The 21,644-nt window shown below is 40.8% G+C and overlaps 1 protein-coding gene across 1 annotated transcript; it reads left to right on the plus strand.

The window, feature by feature from the left end:
• The first annotated feature begins 277 nt into the window (after nucleotides 1-277).
• LOC149457658 (vomeronasal type-2 receptor 26-like) lies at nucleotides 278-16,494 on the plus strand. The gene is made up of 4 exons (XM_089683392.1): nucleotides 278-454; nucleotides 1,493-1,714; nucleotides 10,168-10,291; nucleotides 15,600-16,494. The coding sequence occupies exons 1-4, from the start codon at nucleotides 278-280 to the stop codon at nucleotides 16,490-16,492; spliced, it is 1,416 nt and encodes a 471-aa protein (XP_089539518.1). The 3' UTR covers nucleotides 16,493-16,494.
• The last annotated feature ends 5,150 nt before the right edge of the window (nucleotides 16,495-21,644 follow it).

Consider the following 21,644-nt stretch of genomic DNA (forward strand, 5'->3'; position numbering starts at 1 on the left):
CCTTTGTCCCAGTAGTCTAAGAATATCTATTATTACTGTGCCCCTCAATAGATGCTGTACAAGGTAACCTGGCAGGGTAGAGGTCTATGGTAACCAGCTCAGCTTCTTATGGAAAAATGTTGCTTGCTGCCCCTGGCAAAAATCAGCAAATTCCTGTTGTGCCTGTAGGGGGTGCCAAAAAGCATGTGAGTCCTGCTGCTTGTTCACCCTATGGCTGCTTGGGTGGAATGGCGGATGACAGAGGAGTAGAGGAGTCATTCCAGACTGAGCGTACCGAATGAAGAGTGCAACACTCACTGTGGTGATGGGTAAGCCTATCTTTGATGAAATGAGTACTGGGACTGCAAATATAATGACTAAAGAGAATGGTAGTGATCCTGTTCACAGTGAAGTGGGAGTGATCCGGCTGGGAGACCCGCTGACTATCCTGAGAGAGACTTGCCTCTTTGCAAAGGTAAGAGTTTGCTGGTGCAAATGTGAGATTTAGTACTGATGACAAAAATGTGAAGTTTATTGCTGCTGGGAATGTAGAAAAATGCTGTAGTGAGTGTGGAAGGGGTGACCACAGAGGAATCTGTTATCTCCACTAGAAACCATGTCTGGTGCAGCAGATGGACACCTCCGGGGGGCTCAGTGAGTCAGGACCAAAGGTTTTCCAGGACAACTATGGTGCCACCCTGGTGGGTGAGAGTATTCTGGACAATATCCCTGTATTTAAGGAGGAGCCACAGACTCACAGTTATGATAATAATAAAGGGTTAACGGCAGAGCCACAGGCCCATGATGTGAAGAATATGACAATGCAATCTCCTATAGGTAATGATGTAATGACAGAAATGTGTCACGTATTTGGTGAGCAGCTACCAGATACTTCTGTTTCTCTTGGATGGAGAGGAACGTTCTTATTCATTCATTCCTATTCACATTTACAGAAAGACTGTCAGGTGAATGTAAGGCCCCTTTCACACAAAGCCAAAGCCAAGTCTGCTCCAATCAGCAGGAACTCTGTTAGCAGATCCCCTTCTGATTGGAGCTGAGTGGGATGGATGTCTCATCTGTGCCCGTTCACTGTCTGCAGAGCCAACACAGGCACAGGAAGACCCCTGGCAGCTCTCTGGACAGATGGGTGTAAATGGACTTCACTGTCAGGTTACCTCTGATTTGGTCCACCAAAATGGAAAACGATGCCGTCCCTTTCCTCTTTCTTTTACTGGACCTGATCAGACCCCGAGGTAGGTGAGCATAGACGGACACGAGTCCATTTACATCCACCTGTCCACAGGACTCCATGGACTTCCAATGAGATCCACCCAAAAAACTGACAGATGGACACCTAGCATACAGTTAATTGTATGTGCCATCCGCCCCGCTCAGCTGTGACCAGCACAAGTCTTACTCTATCATCTTTTGTATTTTTTTAACCAAACTATAATTCCAGTCCAACACTTAGTACTGTATATGTAATGTGTGTATTTCTGTCTTCCATGAAAAGCTGCACAAATATGTGCGAAATCTTCATTACACCGACCCATACAAAGGCGAGATCTACTTTAACGAGAAAGGGGAAGTTCCAACTGATCTTATTTTACAAATTTGGAATTTTTTTAATAATACACACTTTTTTCGCAAAACAATTTCTGTTATTCGAGGACCAGACTTTGTGTCTCAAATATTTCCCAATATGAGTGATTCCGAACTCTGGGAAAGAAATGAAGTAAGAAATCACCTCGTTTTCTGCTTATATGATTTGCTATGGAGGGCCATAATTAGGATTTATAGAGATTTTCTTGCCCTCACTTAAAATGTTCTAGTCAGTGTGCCCGTTCATGAATGGGGTCATTTTATTTATTTTATGTATATATGTGTTATGAAATCAAGTTGTCAGAGGAGGTAGGGGGGGCCCATAAATCTCTGACATACACTTACAAGGCAGGATGGATCCATGCTTTCATGTTGCTTACGCAAAATTCTGACCCTACCACCTGAATGTTGCAGCTGAAATTGAGACTCATCAGACTAGGCAACTTTTTTCCAATCTTCTATTGTCAAATTTTGGTGAGCCTTTGTGAATTGTAGCTTTGTTTTTTGTTCTTAGCTGACAGAATATATTTTTTTTAAATATGTTCTTCAGATTTTTTTAACATAAACAAAAGTAATTTTAACATATATTTTTACATATATTTGTAAATGCGTTCCAAAAATGTAGATTTGTATTTTTAAAAACATACAGTATATTTGAAATGTATTTTCTTAAATATTTTTCATATATTTTGTAATAAAAACACATTCAAACATGCAATATATATATATATATATATATATATTTATTGAAATATATTTAATATGGCCAAAATTGTAGCATTTCCAATATATGGCATATATATATATATTGGGGAAGAATATTTTTAAAATATATTTCAAATATATTTTTCTTACATATGGGAAGACAGAACCCTGGGGAATCTCACTGACAACATTAGCCCATTCAGAGAATGAGTCATTTATCACTACTCTCTGGACCCATTCATGTAAACAGTTTGCTATTCATGTACATTCGATTTTACAAACTTGTCAGACCTAATTTTATAGATGAAATGTTTATGAGGTACATTTACTGTACCTCATAAACATTTCATCTATAAAATTAGGTCTGACAAGTTTGTAAAACTTGAAAAATCTAACTACAGTAAAACTAATTTGAATCTAAATAACTATGTCAACTGGTGGTCCACCATCCAAGGTCTCGCTTACTTCCTCGTAGAATAGTACCAGGATGTTTTGACAAGAAGGGTCTTTTACAAACTCATGCTGGTTGTCACTTATGATACTTTTTACAGCCAATTATTATTATACAGTATTTATATAGCGCCAACAGTTTGCTCAGCTCTGTACATTATAATGGGAGACCGTACACGAGACAGTACAGTAACAATACTATTCAATACACAAGGGTTATCCAAGGTGCTTCTTGGAGCTTACAATCTAGGAGGGAGGGGAGGGTGGTACAGGAGGAAATAGCTGTGGGGGATGAAATGGTAGGAGGAGTGGAGGAGTTCAGTAATTAGCTGAGGGCGGGGTAGGCTTCCCTGAAGAGATAGGTTTCAGAGTGCGCCTAAAGGTGAGGAGGGTAGGTGACAGTCTGATGGATGGGGTAGGGAGTTCCAGAGAATGGGGGAAGCCCTGGAGAAGTCCTAGAGATGGGCATGGGAGGAGGAGACCAGGGAACGGGAGAGTAGGAGGTCTTGTGAGGAGCGGAGAGTACATTTTGGGTGGTATTTGGATACCGGATCGGTGATATTGTTTGGGGCAGCATTATGAACAGCTTTATCAATTAGCCAATTAGCTGCTGAATTGTTTTTACAAGCAGCAGGAATGGACATTCCCCCCTCCCCCTGCTGCCTTCCACAGTTTTCTTCGGCTCTCCTGTCCCACAGGGGAATCCAAGAATGCAGCCGGCAGTCATAGAGATGGTCAAAGACCAGAATGGCTCCAATCATCTCTATAGTCTAAGAAATCGGAAGCTACGAGCATTTCATCACTTCAGTTTTGGATGTAAACAGCGCCATTTGTAAATTGGGAAAGCATCTGATCACACCGATCTTGGTGAGATTAGATAATGTAAGGGCAGAGGAGATACCCAGAGTCTGATAGACCCCAGAGTTCTCAAAAATGAATATATGACAATGCCCATTGAAGTTATAGGGGATATTTGCATTCCCTGTGATAGCATTAAAAGTGATAAAAAAAATGAAAGGGACAGTGCAAAAATAATAAAAAAAATCAAAATAACAAAAAAAAAAGCACTCTCACCCCACCGCATGCATACGCGCCTGCATGCCTGAGAGTTGCCCCTGTGCTGGTATGTAAACAGCAGTTGCACCATGCATGTGAGGTATCGCCGCGAACGTCAGATCCAGGACAGTAATTCTAACACTAGACCTCCTCTGTAAATTTACAATGGTAGTTTGTAAAGGCTTTTAAAGCGTTGCCTATGGATATTAAAAATGTATGCAGTTTGTCGCCATTGCACGAGACATGCGCAGTTTTAAATCATGCCATGTTTGATATCTATTTACTTGACATACCATCATCTTTTTATAGTTTACCAAATAATTGGCCAATATATTGTGTTTTGGCGCATTCAAAGTAAAAAAAAGTGTTTGTTTTTTTCAAACAATTTCCGTTTTAAAAAATTGCTGCGCAAATACTGTGTGACGTTAAAAATGTCAACACCCACCAATTTATTCTCTAGGGCCTCTGCTTTAAAAAATATATAATGTTTTGGGGTTCAAAGTCATTTTCTAACAAAAAAACTGTTTTTTTATGTGCACAAAGCTTTTAATGTTGGCCCTGAAATGCCAGGGTAGTAGAAGCAACCCCTCCAAATGACCCCTTTTTGGAAAATAGACACTCCAAGGTATTTGCTAAGAGGCAATGTGAGTGTTTTTCAGATCTCATTTGTTGCCACATGTTTTTGGAAAGAAGAAAACAAAAAAAGATATTTTTTATTCTCTTTTTTTTTTTTTTTTTTAAAAACCCATGACAAAAATGATTTCTGTAAAATACTCACCATGCCTCTTATCAAATTCCTTGGGGTGTCTACTTTCCAAAAAGGGATTATTTGGGGGGGGGGGTGTACTATCTTGGCATTTTAGGGCCTCATAGGTAGTAGGTAGTGGGGAAGTGATATGAGGAGCCTGGAGGTGGTCATTGAATTTTGGGGGCTTGTATGTAGCTAGGCTGCCAAAAAGTATCTCACAGGTGGTATCCCCATACTCAGGAGAAGTAGGAGAATGTGTTTTGGGGTGTTATTCCACATATACCCATGGCATGCATGAGCAATATATTATTAAACTGACAACTTTGTGTAAAAAAAAAGTTGTCATTTTGAGAAAATTTGTGGCAAAAAATAAAATGTTCCATGGACTCAACATGCCTCTCTGCAAAATCCTTGGGGTGTCTACTTTCCACAAAGGGGTCATTTGGGAGGGGGATGGGTTGTACTATCCTGGCATTTTAGCACCTCAGGAAATGTGATAGGCAGTCAGAAAGTAAAAGCTGTGTAAATTCCTATATACCATTGTTTGCAGATGCTATCATTTTCACACAAACCAATTAATATACCGTTTTTTCCGGCGTATAAGGCGACTGGGTGTATAAGACGACCCTCTAATTTTCCAGTTAAAACATAGGTTTTGGGCTATACTCGCCGTATAAGACGACCCCCCTTCCGAGGCGACACCATTTAAAAACATCAGATTTTTTAATTGAAATGGTTATGACTTACCGGTACTTAAAATCCTTCAAAGTCCTCATGTTCATCCTCTGACATCATAAGTTCATGAATGACATCTTGTGATACATTTGTAAGACAGTCATCATACGGATCAATTTCCAAATCAGATGGTTACTGCTGGATGTGCGGTAATACGGCAGCTTCGGCTACATACAGTATACGGTATATATACAGCCCGCTGGATGTGCGGTAATACGGCAGCTTCTGCTACATACAGTATACAGTATATATATGGCCCGCTGGATGGGCGGTAATACGGTAGCTTTGGCTACATACGGTATACGGTATATATACAGCCCGCTGGATGTGCGGTAATACGGCAGCTTCGGCTACATACAGTATACGGTATATATACACCCCGCTGGATGTGCGGTAATACGGCAGCTTCGGCTACATACAGTATATATACAGCCCGCTGGATGTGCGGTAATACGGCAGCTTCGGCTACATACAGTATACGGTATATATACACCCCGCTGGATGTGCGGTAATACGGCAGCTTCGGCTACATACAGTATACGGTATATATACAGCCCGCTGGATGTGTGGTAATACGGCAGCTTCGGCTACATACAGTATACGGTATATATACACCCCGCTGGATGTGCGGTAATACGGCAGCTTCGGCTACATACAGTATACGGTATATATACACCCCGCTGGATGTGCGGTAATACGGCAGCTTTGGCTACATACAGTATATATACAGCGGGCTGGACGTGCGGTAATACGGTAGCTTCGGCCACATACAGTATACAATATATATACAGCCCGCTGGATGTGCGGTAATTCGGCAGCTTCGCCTACATACAGTATACGGTATATATATGGCCCGCTGGATGTGCGGTAATACGGCAGCTTTGGCCACATACAGTATATATATACAGCCCGCTGGATGTGCGGTAATACGGCAGCTTCGGCTACATACAGTATACGGTATATATACAGCCCGCTGGATGTGCAGTAATGTACATACAGTATACCGCGCTGAGCCAAGCTGGCTCAAAACAAATGTCCCCATGAGAGATTAATCTGTCAGCCCGCTGGATGTGCGGTATATACAGTATACTGAGCCAAGCTGTTTCAAAACGTACCGGTACGTCCCGACTGTAATCAGCCCGCTGGATGTGTGTATGTACGTTAGCTGCGACTACATACAGTATACACTGGGCCAATCACAGCGAGCGATGTATTCTACTAATGAATACAAAGCCTGCTTGGATTGGCTGAGGCTGTGACATCATCAGCCCACCTCTCTGACTCAGCCAATCCGAGCAGGCTTTGTATTTATTAGTAGAATACATCACTTGCCCTGATTGGCCCAGTGTATACTGTATGTAGCCACAGCTACTGTACATACACGCATCCAATGGGCTGATTACAGTCGGGACGTACCGGTACGTCTTGAAACAGCTTGGCTCAGTATACTGTATATACCGCACATCCAGCGGGCTGACAGATTAATCTGTCATAGGGACATTTGTTTTGAGCCAGCTTGGCTCAGCACGGTATATTGTATAGAAAAAGGTAACACTGTTCAACAGGTAAAAAGTTTTGGGCATAAAATTAGCTAATCTTACATAATTTTGGGGTGCTGAAAACAAAAATGACCCTAAAAAATGTTGATTGGCTCTAGTTTCCATGATATATTCACCCATCTAATGACTAAAGCCATTCAAAATTATGATGCAACTTCAGCTGCATATTGCGCAATTGATACTGGTGACCAATAGAAAATGGCATGTATACTGAGATGATGCAATATTAGCCTTTAATTGCATCACTTCACTGCATAAAAGCTGCAGTATCTGTAGCTGATTGGAGTTCGTCTTTACATTTCGTTTTATGCTGATATAGGCTACTCAGTAATGCCTCGAACTTGTGTGAATAAAGCAGATAATATCTGCTATATCTGCGGTGAAATAACTTTTATCTCACAAAAAAGGAGGATAACAGGAATGATTAAGAAAGCCTACAACTTGTATTTTGGCTGCAAGATAGGAGACCAGGACAAGAGCTGGGCACCACATATATGCTGCAATTCTTGTGGGACGGCACTGGAGCAATGGTTGAATGGAAAAAAGGCATCTATGCCTTTCGCTGTGCCAATGATTTGGAGAGAGCCAACAGATCATGTTAGTAATTGTTACTTTTGTATGGTGCCTCCAACAAAAGGGCTAAATAAGAAGAAAAAGTTATCTGTGCACTATCCAAATATTCCATCGGCAATACGTCCAGTTCCTCATGGAGAGGGGCTACCAATTCCTAAAGCACCAGAATCCTTCGTGGTTGAGTCAAGTGAGGAAGAACCTGAAGCGTGTAGTCATCAACCGTCAACCTCACATGACCCAGACTTTCTTCTATCCACACCCACTGAACCACACCTCATTACACAAGTGGAATTGAGCGACCTTATCAGAGACCTGGATCTTCCGAAGAACAAGGCAGAGCTTTTGGGGTCAAGACTACAACAGTGGAATCTCCTAGCAAGTGATGTCCGTACGTCTTTCTACCGTCATCGTCAGAAAGATCTGATCCCATTCTTCGTCCAGGAAGGTGATATTGCTGTATGTAACAATGTTCATGGTTTAATCTCAGCCATCGGCGTATGCTATGATCCCGATGAGTGGAGGCTGTTCATTGATGCTTCAAAGGCGAGTCTTAAAGCTGTTTTGCTCCATAATGGCAATCAGCTGCCGTCAGTTCCAGTTGCTTACGCAGTTTCAATGAAAGAAATGTATGAAAACTTGAAAGAGCTTTTAAGGTGCATCAACTATGATGAACATCAATGGTCGATTTGTGGTGACCTGAAGGTGATTGCTATCCTACTTGGACTTCAAGGTGGATATACTAAGTACTGCTGCTTCCTCTGTGAGTGGGACAGTCGTGCGAAAGAAATGCACTATGCCAAAAGAGACTGGCCATTACGCCAGTCATTGCAGCCTGGAGAACAAAATGTTAACTATCCAGCACTTGTAGACAGCAATAAGATCTTATTACCTCCATTACACATCAAGTTGGGATTAATGAAAAACTTTGTTAAGGCAATGGACAAGAATAAAGCAGGTTTCAAGTACCTGATTAGCAAATTTCCAGCACTTAGTGCTGCAAAAATAAATGAAGGAGTCTTTGTTGGGCCACAGATTCGTAAACTTATTCATGATGATGAGTTTCTTTCTCTGTTGCGTGGAAAGGAAAAGGATGCCTGGACAGCATTTGTATCAGTGACATCAAATTTTCTTGGAAACAATAAAACACCAGACTACAAGAAAGTGGTAGAAAAACTCATCCAGACTTACAGAAATCTGGGTTGCAACATGTCTCTAAAAATTCATTTTCTACATTCGCATCTGGATTTTTTCCCACCAAACTGTGGAGTAGTGAGTGATGAACACGGAGAGCGCTTCCATCAAGACATTGCAGCTATGGAAAGAAGATATCAAGGTAAATGGAGCCCATCAATGCTTGCTGACTATTGCTGGACAGTTGTAAGAGATAGCCCTTTCCTCGAATACAAGAGAAAAGCCAAGAGAAGCAAAACCGACACAAACTGAAGACAAAACTAGTGAGAATCCTAAGTATTAAAATGATTCAACTTAGCTAATGGCTATAATTTTTCTTGGTAATCCTATGCAATATATTATGCCATTTAGGCTTTGTTATGTAGTCAATATCACTTGCTTTATATTTGTGGAAAGACATCTATCTATATAATTATTGTGCATTATGTAGTCATTACGCCTATAGTAGAAAACTTTCCGTTTACAGAAAAACTAGAGCCAATTGACAAATTTCATTGTTATATTTGAACTCAGAATGTGAAATTCATTAAGAAATGGATCCTTTTGTTTCCAAAACTGGCAAAAAATAAAAATTTGTTGAACAGTGTAATCAGTGAGCGCTTCAGAAATAGTAGCCGCTAATGCACGTAAGGTAACCAAACAATAAACCTCATGGGTACATATGTATAAGAAAAGTGCAGCGCTAAGAAGTAAGGTTCAAATATGTAAAAACACACATGTGGATAGTCCGGAGGCAACGAATAGACAATTGGTAAATCAACAGATTTGAGGAGGATTGTGAGGAGAATTTCTGGCTTTTACAGCACAGGCGTATTGAAAAGACGCATCTGGTGAGTGCGCATTTTCACCTTTTTTTCATCGGACCACGCGATTGGATAGTCACTATCAATTTCTGAGCACATCACGAACTGTCACTATTTGATTATCTGTTGATTTACCAATTGTCTATTCGTTGCCTCCGGACTATCCACATGTGTGTTTTTACATATTTGAACCTTATTTCTTAGCGCTGCACTTTTCTTATACAACGGTATATTGTATGTACATTACTGCACATCCAACCAGCTTGACCCAAACAAGCTCAAGGTTCATATTTTATACCCTGCGTATAAGACGACCCCCAATTTTTGGGGTATGTTTTTAAGTATAATAAGTAGTCTTATACGCCAGAAAATACTGTACATGTATTGAGATTTTTTTTTACCAAAGACATGTAGCAGAACACGTTTTAGCCTAAATTTATGACTAAATTTGAGTTTATTGGATATTTTTTATAACCAAAATGAAAAATATATTTTTTTAAAAATTTGCAGTCTTTTTTTGTTTATGCGCAAAAAATAAAAAACACAGAGGTGATAAAATACCACCAAAAAAAAACACTATTTGTCTGAAAAAAGGACAAATTTCATTTGGGTACAGCATTGCAATTACCAGTTGAAATAGCGCAGTGCCGAACAGCAAAAAATGGCCTGGTCATGAAGGGAGGTAAATCCTCTGGAGGGCACGTGGTTAAATAATAATATTATTAATAATAAATAATACAACAACAATAATAATTTCTGATTTCAGGTTCCGGTATCTCGATGCTCAGATCCCTGTTTACCCGGCAGCAGAAAAAAGTTTGGATCTTCAATTCATAAATGCTGCTATGAGTGCGTCCCGTGTCCAGAAGGAGAGATATCCGACATTTCTGGTACAGTTTGTATTTGTTAGTAAGTTATTGTTGGACTGGGCAGAAGTTACCGCTGTAGTTAAAGTGAATGTCAGGGAAAAATAATATATAGTACATCTCTGCAATGTGTGCACATTACAACATTATAGACCCCGACAGTACAGAAAGATACCTGTTGATCCCGCCAGGAGTGCGCTCAGCTCCTAAGTCTTGTTGTGAACTGACAACACAGGAGTTTGTGGACTGAAATCATAAAAAAATGGTGTCAGCCCTGCCCAGCTGTATACTGCTGCTACAATGTACTCCAAATACTACCACGACTAATACTATCAAAAACTACAGAATACCTTCCCCTCTTCTAAATTTTTTCTGACATCATCAAAAGGTATATTTTGCACATTATATTTAAAGTTGACCTCTCATAGCCCTTCACAAGTCTACACAAATAAGTTCTCATAATGTACAGCAAATGTATCATTTTTATTTTTTTCCCTAAAATTTCCAAATGTGTTTTTAAAAAAATCATCTTTGAGCTCCAGTGGGTGAATTTGCCTAGGCTAAGATGATCAATAAAGTGAAACGGGGGTGCCAACCAACAATAACTTTGAGGTGCAGCTGCCCCTTCAAGTGTGAGACAACACTGATGAATAAATATAATGTAAAGGAAGGTGCTACTCCTTTAAATGAACTTAAATGCTAGATCAGTGCTAAATGTGTAATAGTATCGATTAACAAAAACACATCCTCATCATAAACTAATCATCATAGATTAATCATTTTCCCGACCACATTGACTTTAACCCCCCTGGCGGTATTCCCGAGTGTAGCTCGGGGTAAAGTTTCAGTACCAGAAGTGGTAACACCGAGCTACACTCGGGAATACACTGCAGAGTTGCTCCGGGATCCCTGCAGCGCTTACCTTGTCCTGCGCTCCCGCGATGTCCCCCCTGCAGTGTCCCCAGCAATGTCCTCCGGCCGATGCCGGCATCTGTCTTCCGGGTTCCATTCCCTGCGAGCGTCAGGAACATGCGGGACGTACGGGGGACGGAACTGGTGGGAATTTCAAAAGTGTAAATATGTGACATTCACTCAATACACTAAAATCACATAGTATTCCATTCCTGTATAAAAACATTTCACATACATTTTGTCCCGAGTGCTTTGTCCGGCGCCCTGCCTGCATTTTTACTGTTCTTTAGGCCTGGAAACTGAGAAACATCCATGGCGTCCAAAAAGCGTCCCTTTAGGTCAGACGCGGTTTTAGACCGGCTAGAGAACAGCGATAGTAAATCAGAACCACTTGCAGAATTGAGTGATAATGATCGTGGGGGAAATTCCTCATCAGACACTGAAAACGATTCTGCGACTGAGCTCAGCGATGTGCGAACTTGGCGCTCTATTTCACATTTCAGTGTTTTTGGTTTGATTATATTATTGAATTACATTTATTATTATTATATTATTATTTTTTATGATTATTTATTATATTATAATTTATGATTTCGTGTTTCAAATTTTATCCTACCCGGGATGTTTACTAGACTCTTGTTCGGACAATTTCAGTGAGTTATTCCTAACAATTACAGGACTACAATAAAAAAAACTACATATTTCCATTGAAAACAATGTACTGCTTTGAGCACAGAAATACTGACATCATCAGACAGCTAGGGAGGTTATATATTAGTGACAAGTATTTCTTCTTTACATCGAACCAAAGTGCTTTCACCACATGTGGTAGAAATGTTCACTCACCAACCCTAAGACTGGGTTCACCAGTATATATCATGTGATTCGCACAGGAACCGCACCACACTCCTGTGCAGATCACATGCGATTTGTGTGCGGTGCGATTCATACATTATGTATGGCTCTAATCGCATTGCACCCACACCAAAAAGGTGCAGGATCCTTTTTTGGGTCTGCACTAGAATTGGATCACATGGGTATTCACACCTATGTGATCCGATTCTGCACATTGCACCGCTATTTGTGGACCGCTTTTGAGGTGTTGTTAACATACACACCCACAGTGGTTCGCATGAACGGGGTGCGATTCTGATGTGGTGTGGAATTCGCAGAGAAAATGCTGCGAATTCCGCACCGCATCAGTGTGAACCTGGGCTGAATGTCCATAGAAGGCCTAACGAGCTTGGCAGACAAAGTCAGATGATGGGATGGATCCAATAGCCTCATAAGCTCCATTGCAAATCTTCTCTTATCAAGGACTCCACCAACCAGAAGAGGGTAGTGAGAGCTGCTTTTGGGTAGTTCTGAATGGACTGACTAGCAGAGAAACGCATGCCACCATGGCTTCCAAACATTCCTAGACTCTCCTTCCTTATTTGTGTAAGTTGCTGATCAATTCAGATATATAATTGGATGAAATCCTCAAGATCATCAAGAGTTTCTACTCTGGTGAGCTAATTTTCCGCCTGTTCAGAAATCCCTTGGTGGAGCCCTTGTGCTGTTGGGTTCCAAGTGGTATCTGCGATCCAAAGTCAGATCCAGCTGTGTACTCAGCAATAGAATGTCTACTCTGTCGCAAACTATGCAACTTTGCTTTGGCAGTAGAGCAGTGGCTGGGATCATCAAAAGCTTGATTTCCTGATGCCAACATGGCAACATACATGTGATATAGCACCACCCCTATATCCACCCACAGGACCTGCATGAATCTATAAACGTCTGACTGAGAGCAACCTCCCCCATACTTCTTTTTATCTTCGTTTTGTCCTCAGGATCTACACCTGCAAAACTGTGATGTTGCAATAAGTCCTGACCTGCTGACTAAGTCGGAGTCTGTCTGGGTTCAGCCTCTCCCAGGCACAGTCCTGCATCTTAGTTTGATAAATGCACCAACAAGGTGGGAAGCCCCTTCTTATGGTCTTTTGGGGCTGATGAGTTCTCTAACTAGAGACGTCAGAACCTCATATGCTGCATTTCAGCTGGTGTTTGTTTGCTGCAGTCCATGTTTGTAAGGGAACCGTCCCAGACTGCACTTGGGTATTTCCGTTATAATACCGTTTCCCCGTCCGAACACCGACCACAGACACCACTCTTGAAAGAAATCAGGAAAAAGACTACTATATTTTAACACAGATACAAGATATATACACAGGGTGGGGCAATCCACACCCAGTAACAAGAGACACACCAGCAGACAGTCCCACCAGGGGGGAGGGCTGCCAGAAACACCCCCCACCATATAACACAAACACATACATCCCATAATAGTTTGCTGCCAAGCAAGACACGCAATAGAACAATGGGATGCAACCACATGGCATTATCAATCAACAACCCCCCACCCCATCGATCTCCTAGACATGTCGACACAATATCAGGACACATCACCCTGTACCCCTAACAGGCACAGGGTAACTTACACATAATAGGAATATGGGGAGCTGAGACAGGGGTCTCCCCACTTCTCTAAAGTGAGCTGTGTTCCATGGGCCCCCCACCCAAAGTGACTCCCGTCACAATGTTGCATGAATTTTTCTGAACACCTGAGCAGAATCATAGTACTGGAATTAGTGCTGCCTCTTTCTTTTCTCCCACAGGTTAGTGCTATCCCTTTTTGTCTTCCTCCCTTGCCTCCACCTTCATTAGGTCTTGTCATGTTTCCTTTGTGAGAGTGATTTTGGAGGTTTTCTTTTGGCAGTTTTTTCCTTTCTCCTGTGACATTCCCTGTGATCAGCATGCATGAACGAACCTGTAACCTGTTCGGGGTTTGTGGCTGTTTCTGGTCTCATGGCTGGCTATGGCATCTGCTTATACACTGTGCACAGGGCCATCTTTGTTGTGGCAAGTCCAGGTTTACGTATGTGTGAGGTGGGTTTGCACTGGAAACATCTTTTGTTTTCCCTTGTCTATGCAGTGTCTTTATTTTTTTCGTTTTCTGTCGTTTGATTACTGTATGAAGTTTTCTTATTTATTCTTTTGTATTTTTGTATAAAATGTAAGCTGGTTGCAAGATTTTATTTCAATAAAATATCTCCAGCTATCCTACGAGCTAGATCCCCGGTGTTAATCACTCTTCCACTGTCCACACATCCCCGCACCAGACACACCACAAATGGTAGCTTGCCACCACCCAACAGTTTTACTGGCCTGCTGGGCCACCACACACACACACAGATCTCTGTCTGGCACACCTGTTACCTTTACAATCTGCATACAATCTGCCAACATGCAATGCAATTGCATACAGATTGGCAATGAACTTGACCGAGCATATAAAGACACTGCAATACAATACAATCTAATCTCTCTGGAGATATGAGCCCGAGCTTAAGTACCCAGAAGTCACTTATTAATTTTATGATTTAATATCCCGAAAGTAGGCAGTGCATAAAATATGTACAAAGTATAATAAGTTACATAAAATACAAGACGACACACAATTGGCTATTGGCTATAAAATAGGGAAATAAAAACAGAAATAAAACTTTTACCAAGAGTTATCCTGCGACTGGAGCAAATCAGAGAAAGTCCACAATCCGTCAGTCAATAGAACTGGCTCCATATGAATCACAACATCCATATCTCAGGGTCCTTAATTTGTGGGAATATGGACGTAGGCTGGACATTAGTCCTTGGCCAATTGACTCTGGGGGGTGTTCCTGTACCAGCCCACAGGACGTTCTCGGTACTGAAATGCCCAAAGTCGATTGGACCAGGAACGGTTTGAATCACCAAGTCAGGGATTGAATTTCTGACACCAGCGCAATAGTCCGATAGCGTCAGTACCAATCACTGTTCAGCTGTTGCAATCAGGCTCCATATAACCATTTTCTGCATTTCTCTGGCATTCTACATAGGCTACAAATACAGTTTTACATGCAGGTATAGCCTACAGTGTGTCCAAACAGAAGGAAGTATTTTCATCTCTCTGCAACTAATATTTTAGCTTCTATGAGAGATAAAATATATATTCCTTTGATCTGTGTATATATATCAAAGCTCCCCAGACACATCAAAACCACCTCTGGTCTCCCACTGTGTCATGAAGCTGAACTGTCTGAGCCTTTTCCTTCCAGATTTCCCAGCAGGTGACAAATCTTATTGGCATCCAGGTGTCACCTCCAGTCCAGAGGATGCTCTGTCCCTTTCAGATGCTAATTGGTGACCATATGCTTCTGACTTAATTCTGAACACATCTTATATTAACATGGAATGCTAAATCTACATTGTCATATTTTCTACAGGTCACATATCAGCTACTCAAATCTTACATGTATGTTACAAAGACAACAAAAGAAAATTTGTTTTCTCTGAAGCTCTGACTCCGATGCTCATTGTGTTTGTATTGTTCTTCCTGCAGACAGTGAAAACTGCATGAAATGTCCTGATGATGAATGGCCAAATGAGAAGAAGGATTGGTGTATTCCAAAATTGGTGGAATTTCTTTCCTACACTGATGACACCATTGTTGCAGTATTTTCAACCGTCTCCATCCTCTGTTGTCTTCTGACTGGTTTAATATTGGGGATATTTATACATTACCAGGACACCCCCATTGTTAAAGCTAATAACCAGAACCTGAGCTATCTTCTCCTGGTCTCCATCATGCTGAGCTTCCTCTGTGTCTTCTTGTTCCTCGGCCATCCAGTAGATGTAACCTGCATGCTGCGTGTCACCTCTTTTGGTGTCATCTTCTCTATTGCCGTCTCTTCTCTACTTGCCAAAAGTATCATGGTCTGTATTGCTTTTAAAGCCACCAAGCCTGGGAGTCCCTGGAGGAAATGGATTGGAGCCAAACTGCCAAATTGTATCATCTGTGTCTTCTCACTGGTCCAAGTCACAATCTGTGTCACTTGGTTGTCTATTTCTCCTCCCTTCCAGGATCGAGACACTCACTCTTATCAGGGGAAGATCATTATTCAGTGTAATGAGGGTTCAGTTATCGGCTTCTTCTCTGTCCTGGGATATATGGGGCTTCTGGCAGCTGTGAGCTTCATTATAGCTTTTATGGCCAGGACATTACCGGACAGTTTTAATGAGGCCAAGTACATCACCTTCAGCATGCTGGTGTTCTGCAGTGTCTGGATTGCCATGATCCCGGCCTATCTGAGCACCAGAGGGAAATACATGGTGGCTGTGAAAGTTTTTGCTATAATGGCATCAAGTTCTGGACTTCTTGGCTGTATATTTTTCCCAAAATGTTACATAATTCTGTTCAGACCTGACCTGAATACAAAAACAGTTATCCGTTAATATGTGAGGAGCAACACTGGGTTACCTGTAGTTATAGAATTATCTCTATTATTGTTATATTTTGTATTCTGCTAGTGTATTGAGAATGAACATTGTTATAGAAAAACATTTAATACTTACCTCTTCAGTAGACAGTGAGTTAAATTTATTGCTGTGGACATTGTGTTGGTATCAGACACTTTGAGTTTTTTGGAAACCTTGTCCCCACTTGGATGCAGTGGTTCCTCCCACAAGTTGATCACCACAGAACAATGTAGTCACTGAGGCTTGGTGTACATATATGCATTTTGCATTTTATGCTTTCTCCAGTGCTTTTTGCAGTTTGTGCATTTTTCTACATACAGTTGCAAGAAAAAGTATGTGAACCCCTTGGGATTACGTGGAGTTTTGCATGAATTGGGCATAAAATGTGCTCTGAACGTCATCTAAGTCACAACAATAGAAGAACACAGTCTGCTGAACATAATACTACACAAACATTAGATGTTGCCATGGTTTAATTGCACATAACATGTAAACATTCACAGTGCAGGGAGGAAAAAGTATGTGAACCTTTGGACCTAATAACTGGTTGACCCTCCTTTGGCAGCAATAACCTCAACCAAACGTTTCCTGTAGTTGCAGATCAGACCTGCACAACGATCTGGAGTCATTTTGGACCACTCCTCTTCACAAAACTGTTTCAGTGTAGCAATATTCTTGGGATGTCTGGTGTGAATGGCTCTCTTAAGATCATGCCACAGCATTTCAATCGGGTTGAGGTCAGGACTCTGACGGGGCCACTCCAGAAGGCGTATTCTGTGCTGTTGCAGCCATTGTTTTGTTGAATGACTTGTATGCTTTGGGTCATTGTCCTGTTGCATCACCCATCCTCTGCGGAGATTCAGTTGGCGGACAGATGGTCGTACGTTTTCCTGCAAAATGTCTTGATAAACTCTGGAATTCATTTTCCCATCAATGACAACAATCTGTCCAGGCCCTGAGGCAGCAAAGCAGCCCCAAACCATGATGCTCCCTCCGCCATGTTTTCAGTGGGGATGAGGTTTTGATGTTGGTGTGCTGTGCCTTTTTTTCTCCACACATAGTGTTGTGTGTTCTTCCCAAACAACTCAATCTTGGTTTCATCTGTCCACAGTATATTTTGCCAGTAGTGCTGTGGAACATCCAGATGCTCTTTTGCAAACTTCAAACGTGCTGCAATATTCTTTTTGGACAGCAATGGCTTCCTCCGTGGTGTCCTCCCATGTACTCCATTCTTGTTTAATGTTTTCCTTATTGTAGATGTGTCAACAAAAATGTTAGCATATGCCAGAGATTTCTGTAGGTCTTTAGCTGACACTCTGGGATTCTTCTTTACGTCATGCAGCATTCTGCGCTGTGCTCTTGCAGTCATTTTTACAGGACGACCACGCCTAGGGAGAGTAGCAACAGTGCAAAACTTTCTCCATTTGTAGACAGTCTGTCTTACCGTGGACACATGAACATCAAGGCTTTTGGAGATACTTTTGTAACCCTTTCCAGCTTCATGCAAGTCAACAATTCTTGATGGTAGGTCTTCTGAGAGCTCTTTTCTGCGAGGCATGGTTCACATCAGACAGTGCTTCTTGAAACCAGTAAACCCAAAACAGGTGTGTGTTTTTTAAGGGCAGGACAGCTGTCAGCAACACATCCAATATCATCACACTGATTGGAGTCAAGGTTGGCTCACTCCTGGCTCCAATTAGCTCTGGGAGAAGTCATTAAGCTAGGGCCTCACATACTTTTTCCTCCCTGCACTGTGAATGTTTACATGTTATGTGCAATTAAACCATGGCAACATCTAATGTTTGTGTAGTATTATGTTCAGCAGACTGTGTTCTTCTATTGTTGTGACTTAGATGACGTTCAGAGCACATTTTATGCCCAATTCATGCAAAACTCCACGTAATCCCAAGGGGTTCACATACTTTTTCTTGCAACTGTACATTTTTGATGTGCTTTTGATTGATTGATTTTTACTGTGTTTAGTTCAGCTCTTTTTTTTGTTAAAGTGGAATTGTTTTTATTGCTGAGCAGAATAAAAATGCAAAATGCGGCACAAACTCAGTAAATTGAGGCAAAAACGCATTTCAGCCGCTTCTCCATTGAACTCTATTGTAGCAAAAATGCTGCTTTTTACTAGAAAAAGTCCCTGACCCTTTCCAAAAGCACAGCAGCTCAAAAAAGCATAGATGTGAACATGCTCCATGGGAAACTATGCTAAGCGGACTGTAGTGCGATTCTGCAAAAAGCACTAAAACACGTATTGGTGTGAACGGAGCCTGAGTGAGGAGGAACCACAGTGACCAGAGGAGGGACAAGGTATCCAAATCATTCTAAAGTGTCAGATACCAGAGACACCCATCACCCTTCCAGAGAGGGAAAATTTCACTCACCACCTTCCCGGAAGATAAATATTAAACATTTTCTTCTATAAGCTGATCGTATTGTTTTTTTTAGAGTCAGGGTCACTGTAATTATATTGTATGTAGATGATTGTGTCTATATTAATAAATACAGTTTGCTTGGCGTATTCTAACATAATTTTAATATTAGTTAACTATTTCAGCTTCGGGAGGTTTCCTCCCTCCTGACCCAGCCATAGTTTGCTATTCAGCACTACACTACTTCAACTGGTAATTGCTCAGCTGTACCTAAATAAAATTGATATCCTTTTTTCACACTAATAGAGCTTTCTTTTGGTGGTATTTGATCACCACTGAGTTTATATTATTTTTTGTGATATAAACAAAATTTTGGAAAAATAAAACAATATTTTCTACTTTCAGTTATAAAAATATTCAATAAACTCAAAGTTAGTCAAAAATTTAGGCCATGTATTCTGCTACATGAAAGTTATAGCGTCTACATGAAAGTTATAGTGTCTATGGTATGTATATACAGTATATTGGAATTTGCGCAGCTTTTACTTTCTGACTGCCTTTCTGACATTTTTAGAGGTGATAAAATACCAGGGCAGTACAAACAGCCCATAGATGACCCCAAAGAATTTTCTAAGAGGCATGTTGAGTCCATGGAAGAGTTTATATTTTGCCACAAATTCTTGGAAAACTACTTTTTTTTTTACAAAAAGGTGTCACTTAAATAATATATTGCTTACACATGCAATGGCTATATGTGGAATAACACCCCAAAACACATTCTGCAATCTCCTGAGTATGGGGATACCACATGTGAAAGACTTTCTGGCAGCCTATACACATACAGGCCCCAAAAATTCAATTACCACTTCCAGTCTTTCAAAGGGCTTATTTCCTCATATCACTTCCTCGCTACCTATCACAGTTTTGGAGGTCTTAAAATGCCAGGATACTACAAACAATACTACCCCTCCCCCAAATGACCCCTTTTTGGAAATTAGTATTTTTCAGGTAACATTTTTTGTCCCCTCCACCCCCAAATCTCTTTCCCATTTTTCTATATACATTAATTTAGTATCCATATCTAATTCCGTGAGAATTTTATATACTTTAGCTGTGCCATGCTTCCCATCTCCTCGTGATTCCAACAACCTTTTGAACGCGTTCCAATTGTCCCTCGCTCTCAAAGGTTTTGGAAGAGTCCCAACGAACTGTTTCAACTGATTATATTTCCAAACATCTAGTTTATTAAATATCCCTCCCTCTTCCTTCATCAAAACCTCATATGATTTCAATTCTACTCCTTCCATTATATCACCCAATAGTGCCTCTTCCTTCTTAAACCACCTTCCCGAAAACTCCTCTCTACCTGGGGGAAAATACTCTGACTTTCTCAAAGACATTAAAAGTGAATTAAAATCCCATTTCATCTGCTTATGCATTTTATCCCATACTCTAAAAACATTTAACGTGTACAAACTCGTGCTCTCTTCTAAATTTCTATATTGTGAAGGCACCCATATGCTTTTCCTTAAATTATTTCCACTTAGTGTATTTTCAATTGTAACCCAACTTTTCCCATTTGGGTTATGCGTCCAATCAAATATTCTTGCCAAGATTACCGCTCCATAGTATCTCCTAATATCTGGCACTCCCAACCCCCCTTTCTCTTTATTCCTACTCAACACTTCATAAGCTACTGTAGGCTTTTTATTTCCGCATATGTATCTTGTTATCAATCTTTTCATTACTTTAAAATATATCTCTTTAATAGGGACCATTTGGAATTTATATAAGATTTTAAGAACAATTATCATTTTTACCAGGTTTATTCTTCCCATCCAAGACGTATTCCCTCCTCTTAATTTCTTTATTTCTTCCTTAATTTCATTTAACAGGGGAATACAGTTTGATCTATACAAAATTCTGTATGTAGAAGTAAGTTTCACCCCCAAATATTTTCATTCCTTCTCTTTCCATACAAAGGGAAATTCCCTTTGTATCTTTTCTTTCTCACTATTTGGGATGTTTATATTTAATATCTTCGTTTTATTAGGGTTGATTTTTAAGTTGGACACCTCCCCATATTCCTTCAACGCTCTCATTAAATTAGGGAGTGTTATTCTAGGGTTTCCAACATAGAACAATAAATCATCCGCAAAAGCAGCTACCTTATGTTCAGTACTTCCTATACCTATTCCCCTAATATTCGCATTTCTCCTTATTGTTGACAGCAAGGACTCCAAAGATAAGACATACAACAGAGGGGACAATGGGCAACCCTGTCTAGTTCCATTTGACATCTCAAATGTCTCTGACTTTTCCCCATTTACCAAAACCACTGCAGAAGGCCTTTTCTATAGTTTTCCTATCCACTCTCTCATTCTTTTTCCTATTCCCAATGCTACCAAAGTGTCCATCATAAAACTCCAGTTGACTGTATCAAATGCCTTTTCTGCATTGACCGAAAGCAAGGCCACCGGAAACTTTTCCTTTTTATATTTCTGAATTAACAATAGCGACCTTATCCCATTATCTCTACCTTCTCTACCCTGAATGAACCCAACCTGATCTCTATGTACCCATTCAGGCATTAGGTCTCTCAACCTATTTGCCAAAACCTTTGCATATAGCTTCGTATCAGTATTCAGAAGCGATATAGGTCTATAGCTTGAACATTGGGAAACGTCCTTTCCTTCCTTGTAAATAAGGACCACCTGAGCCTGCAAGGATTCCCTCCTCATTTCCATCTC

Source organism: Staurois parvus, unplaced genomic scaffold (genome assembly GCF_062004578.1).
Source record: "Staurois parvus isolate SC_StPar_1 unplaced genomic scaffold, SC_StPar_1.0 ptg000308l, whole genome shotgun sequence".
NCBI lineage: Eukaryota > Metazoa > Chordata > Amphibia > Anura > Ranidae > Staurois > Staurois parvus.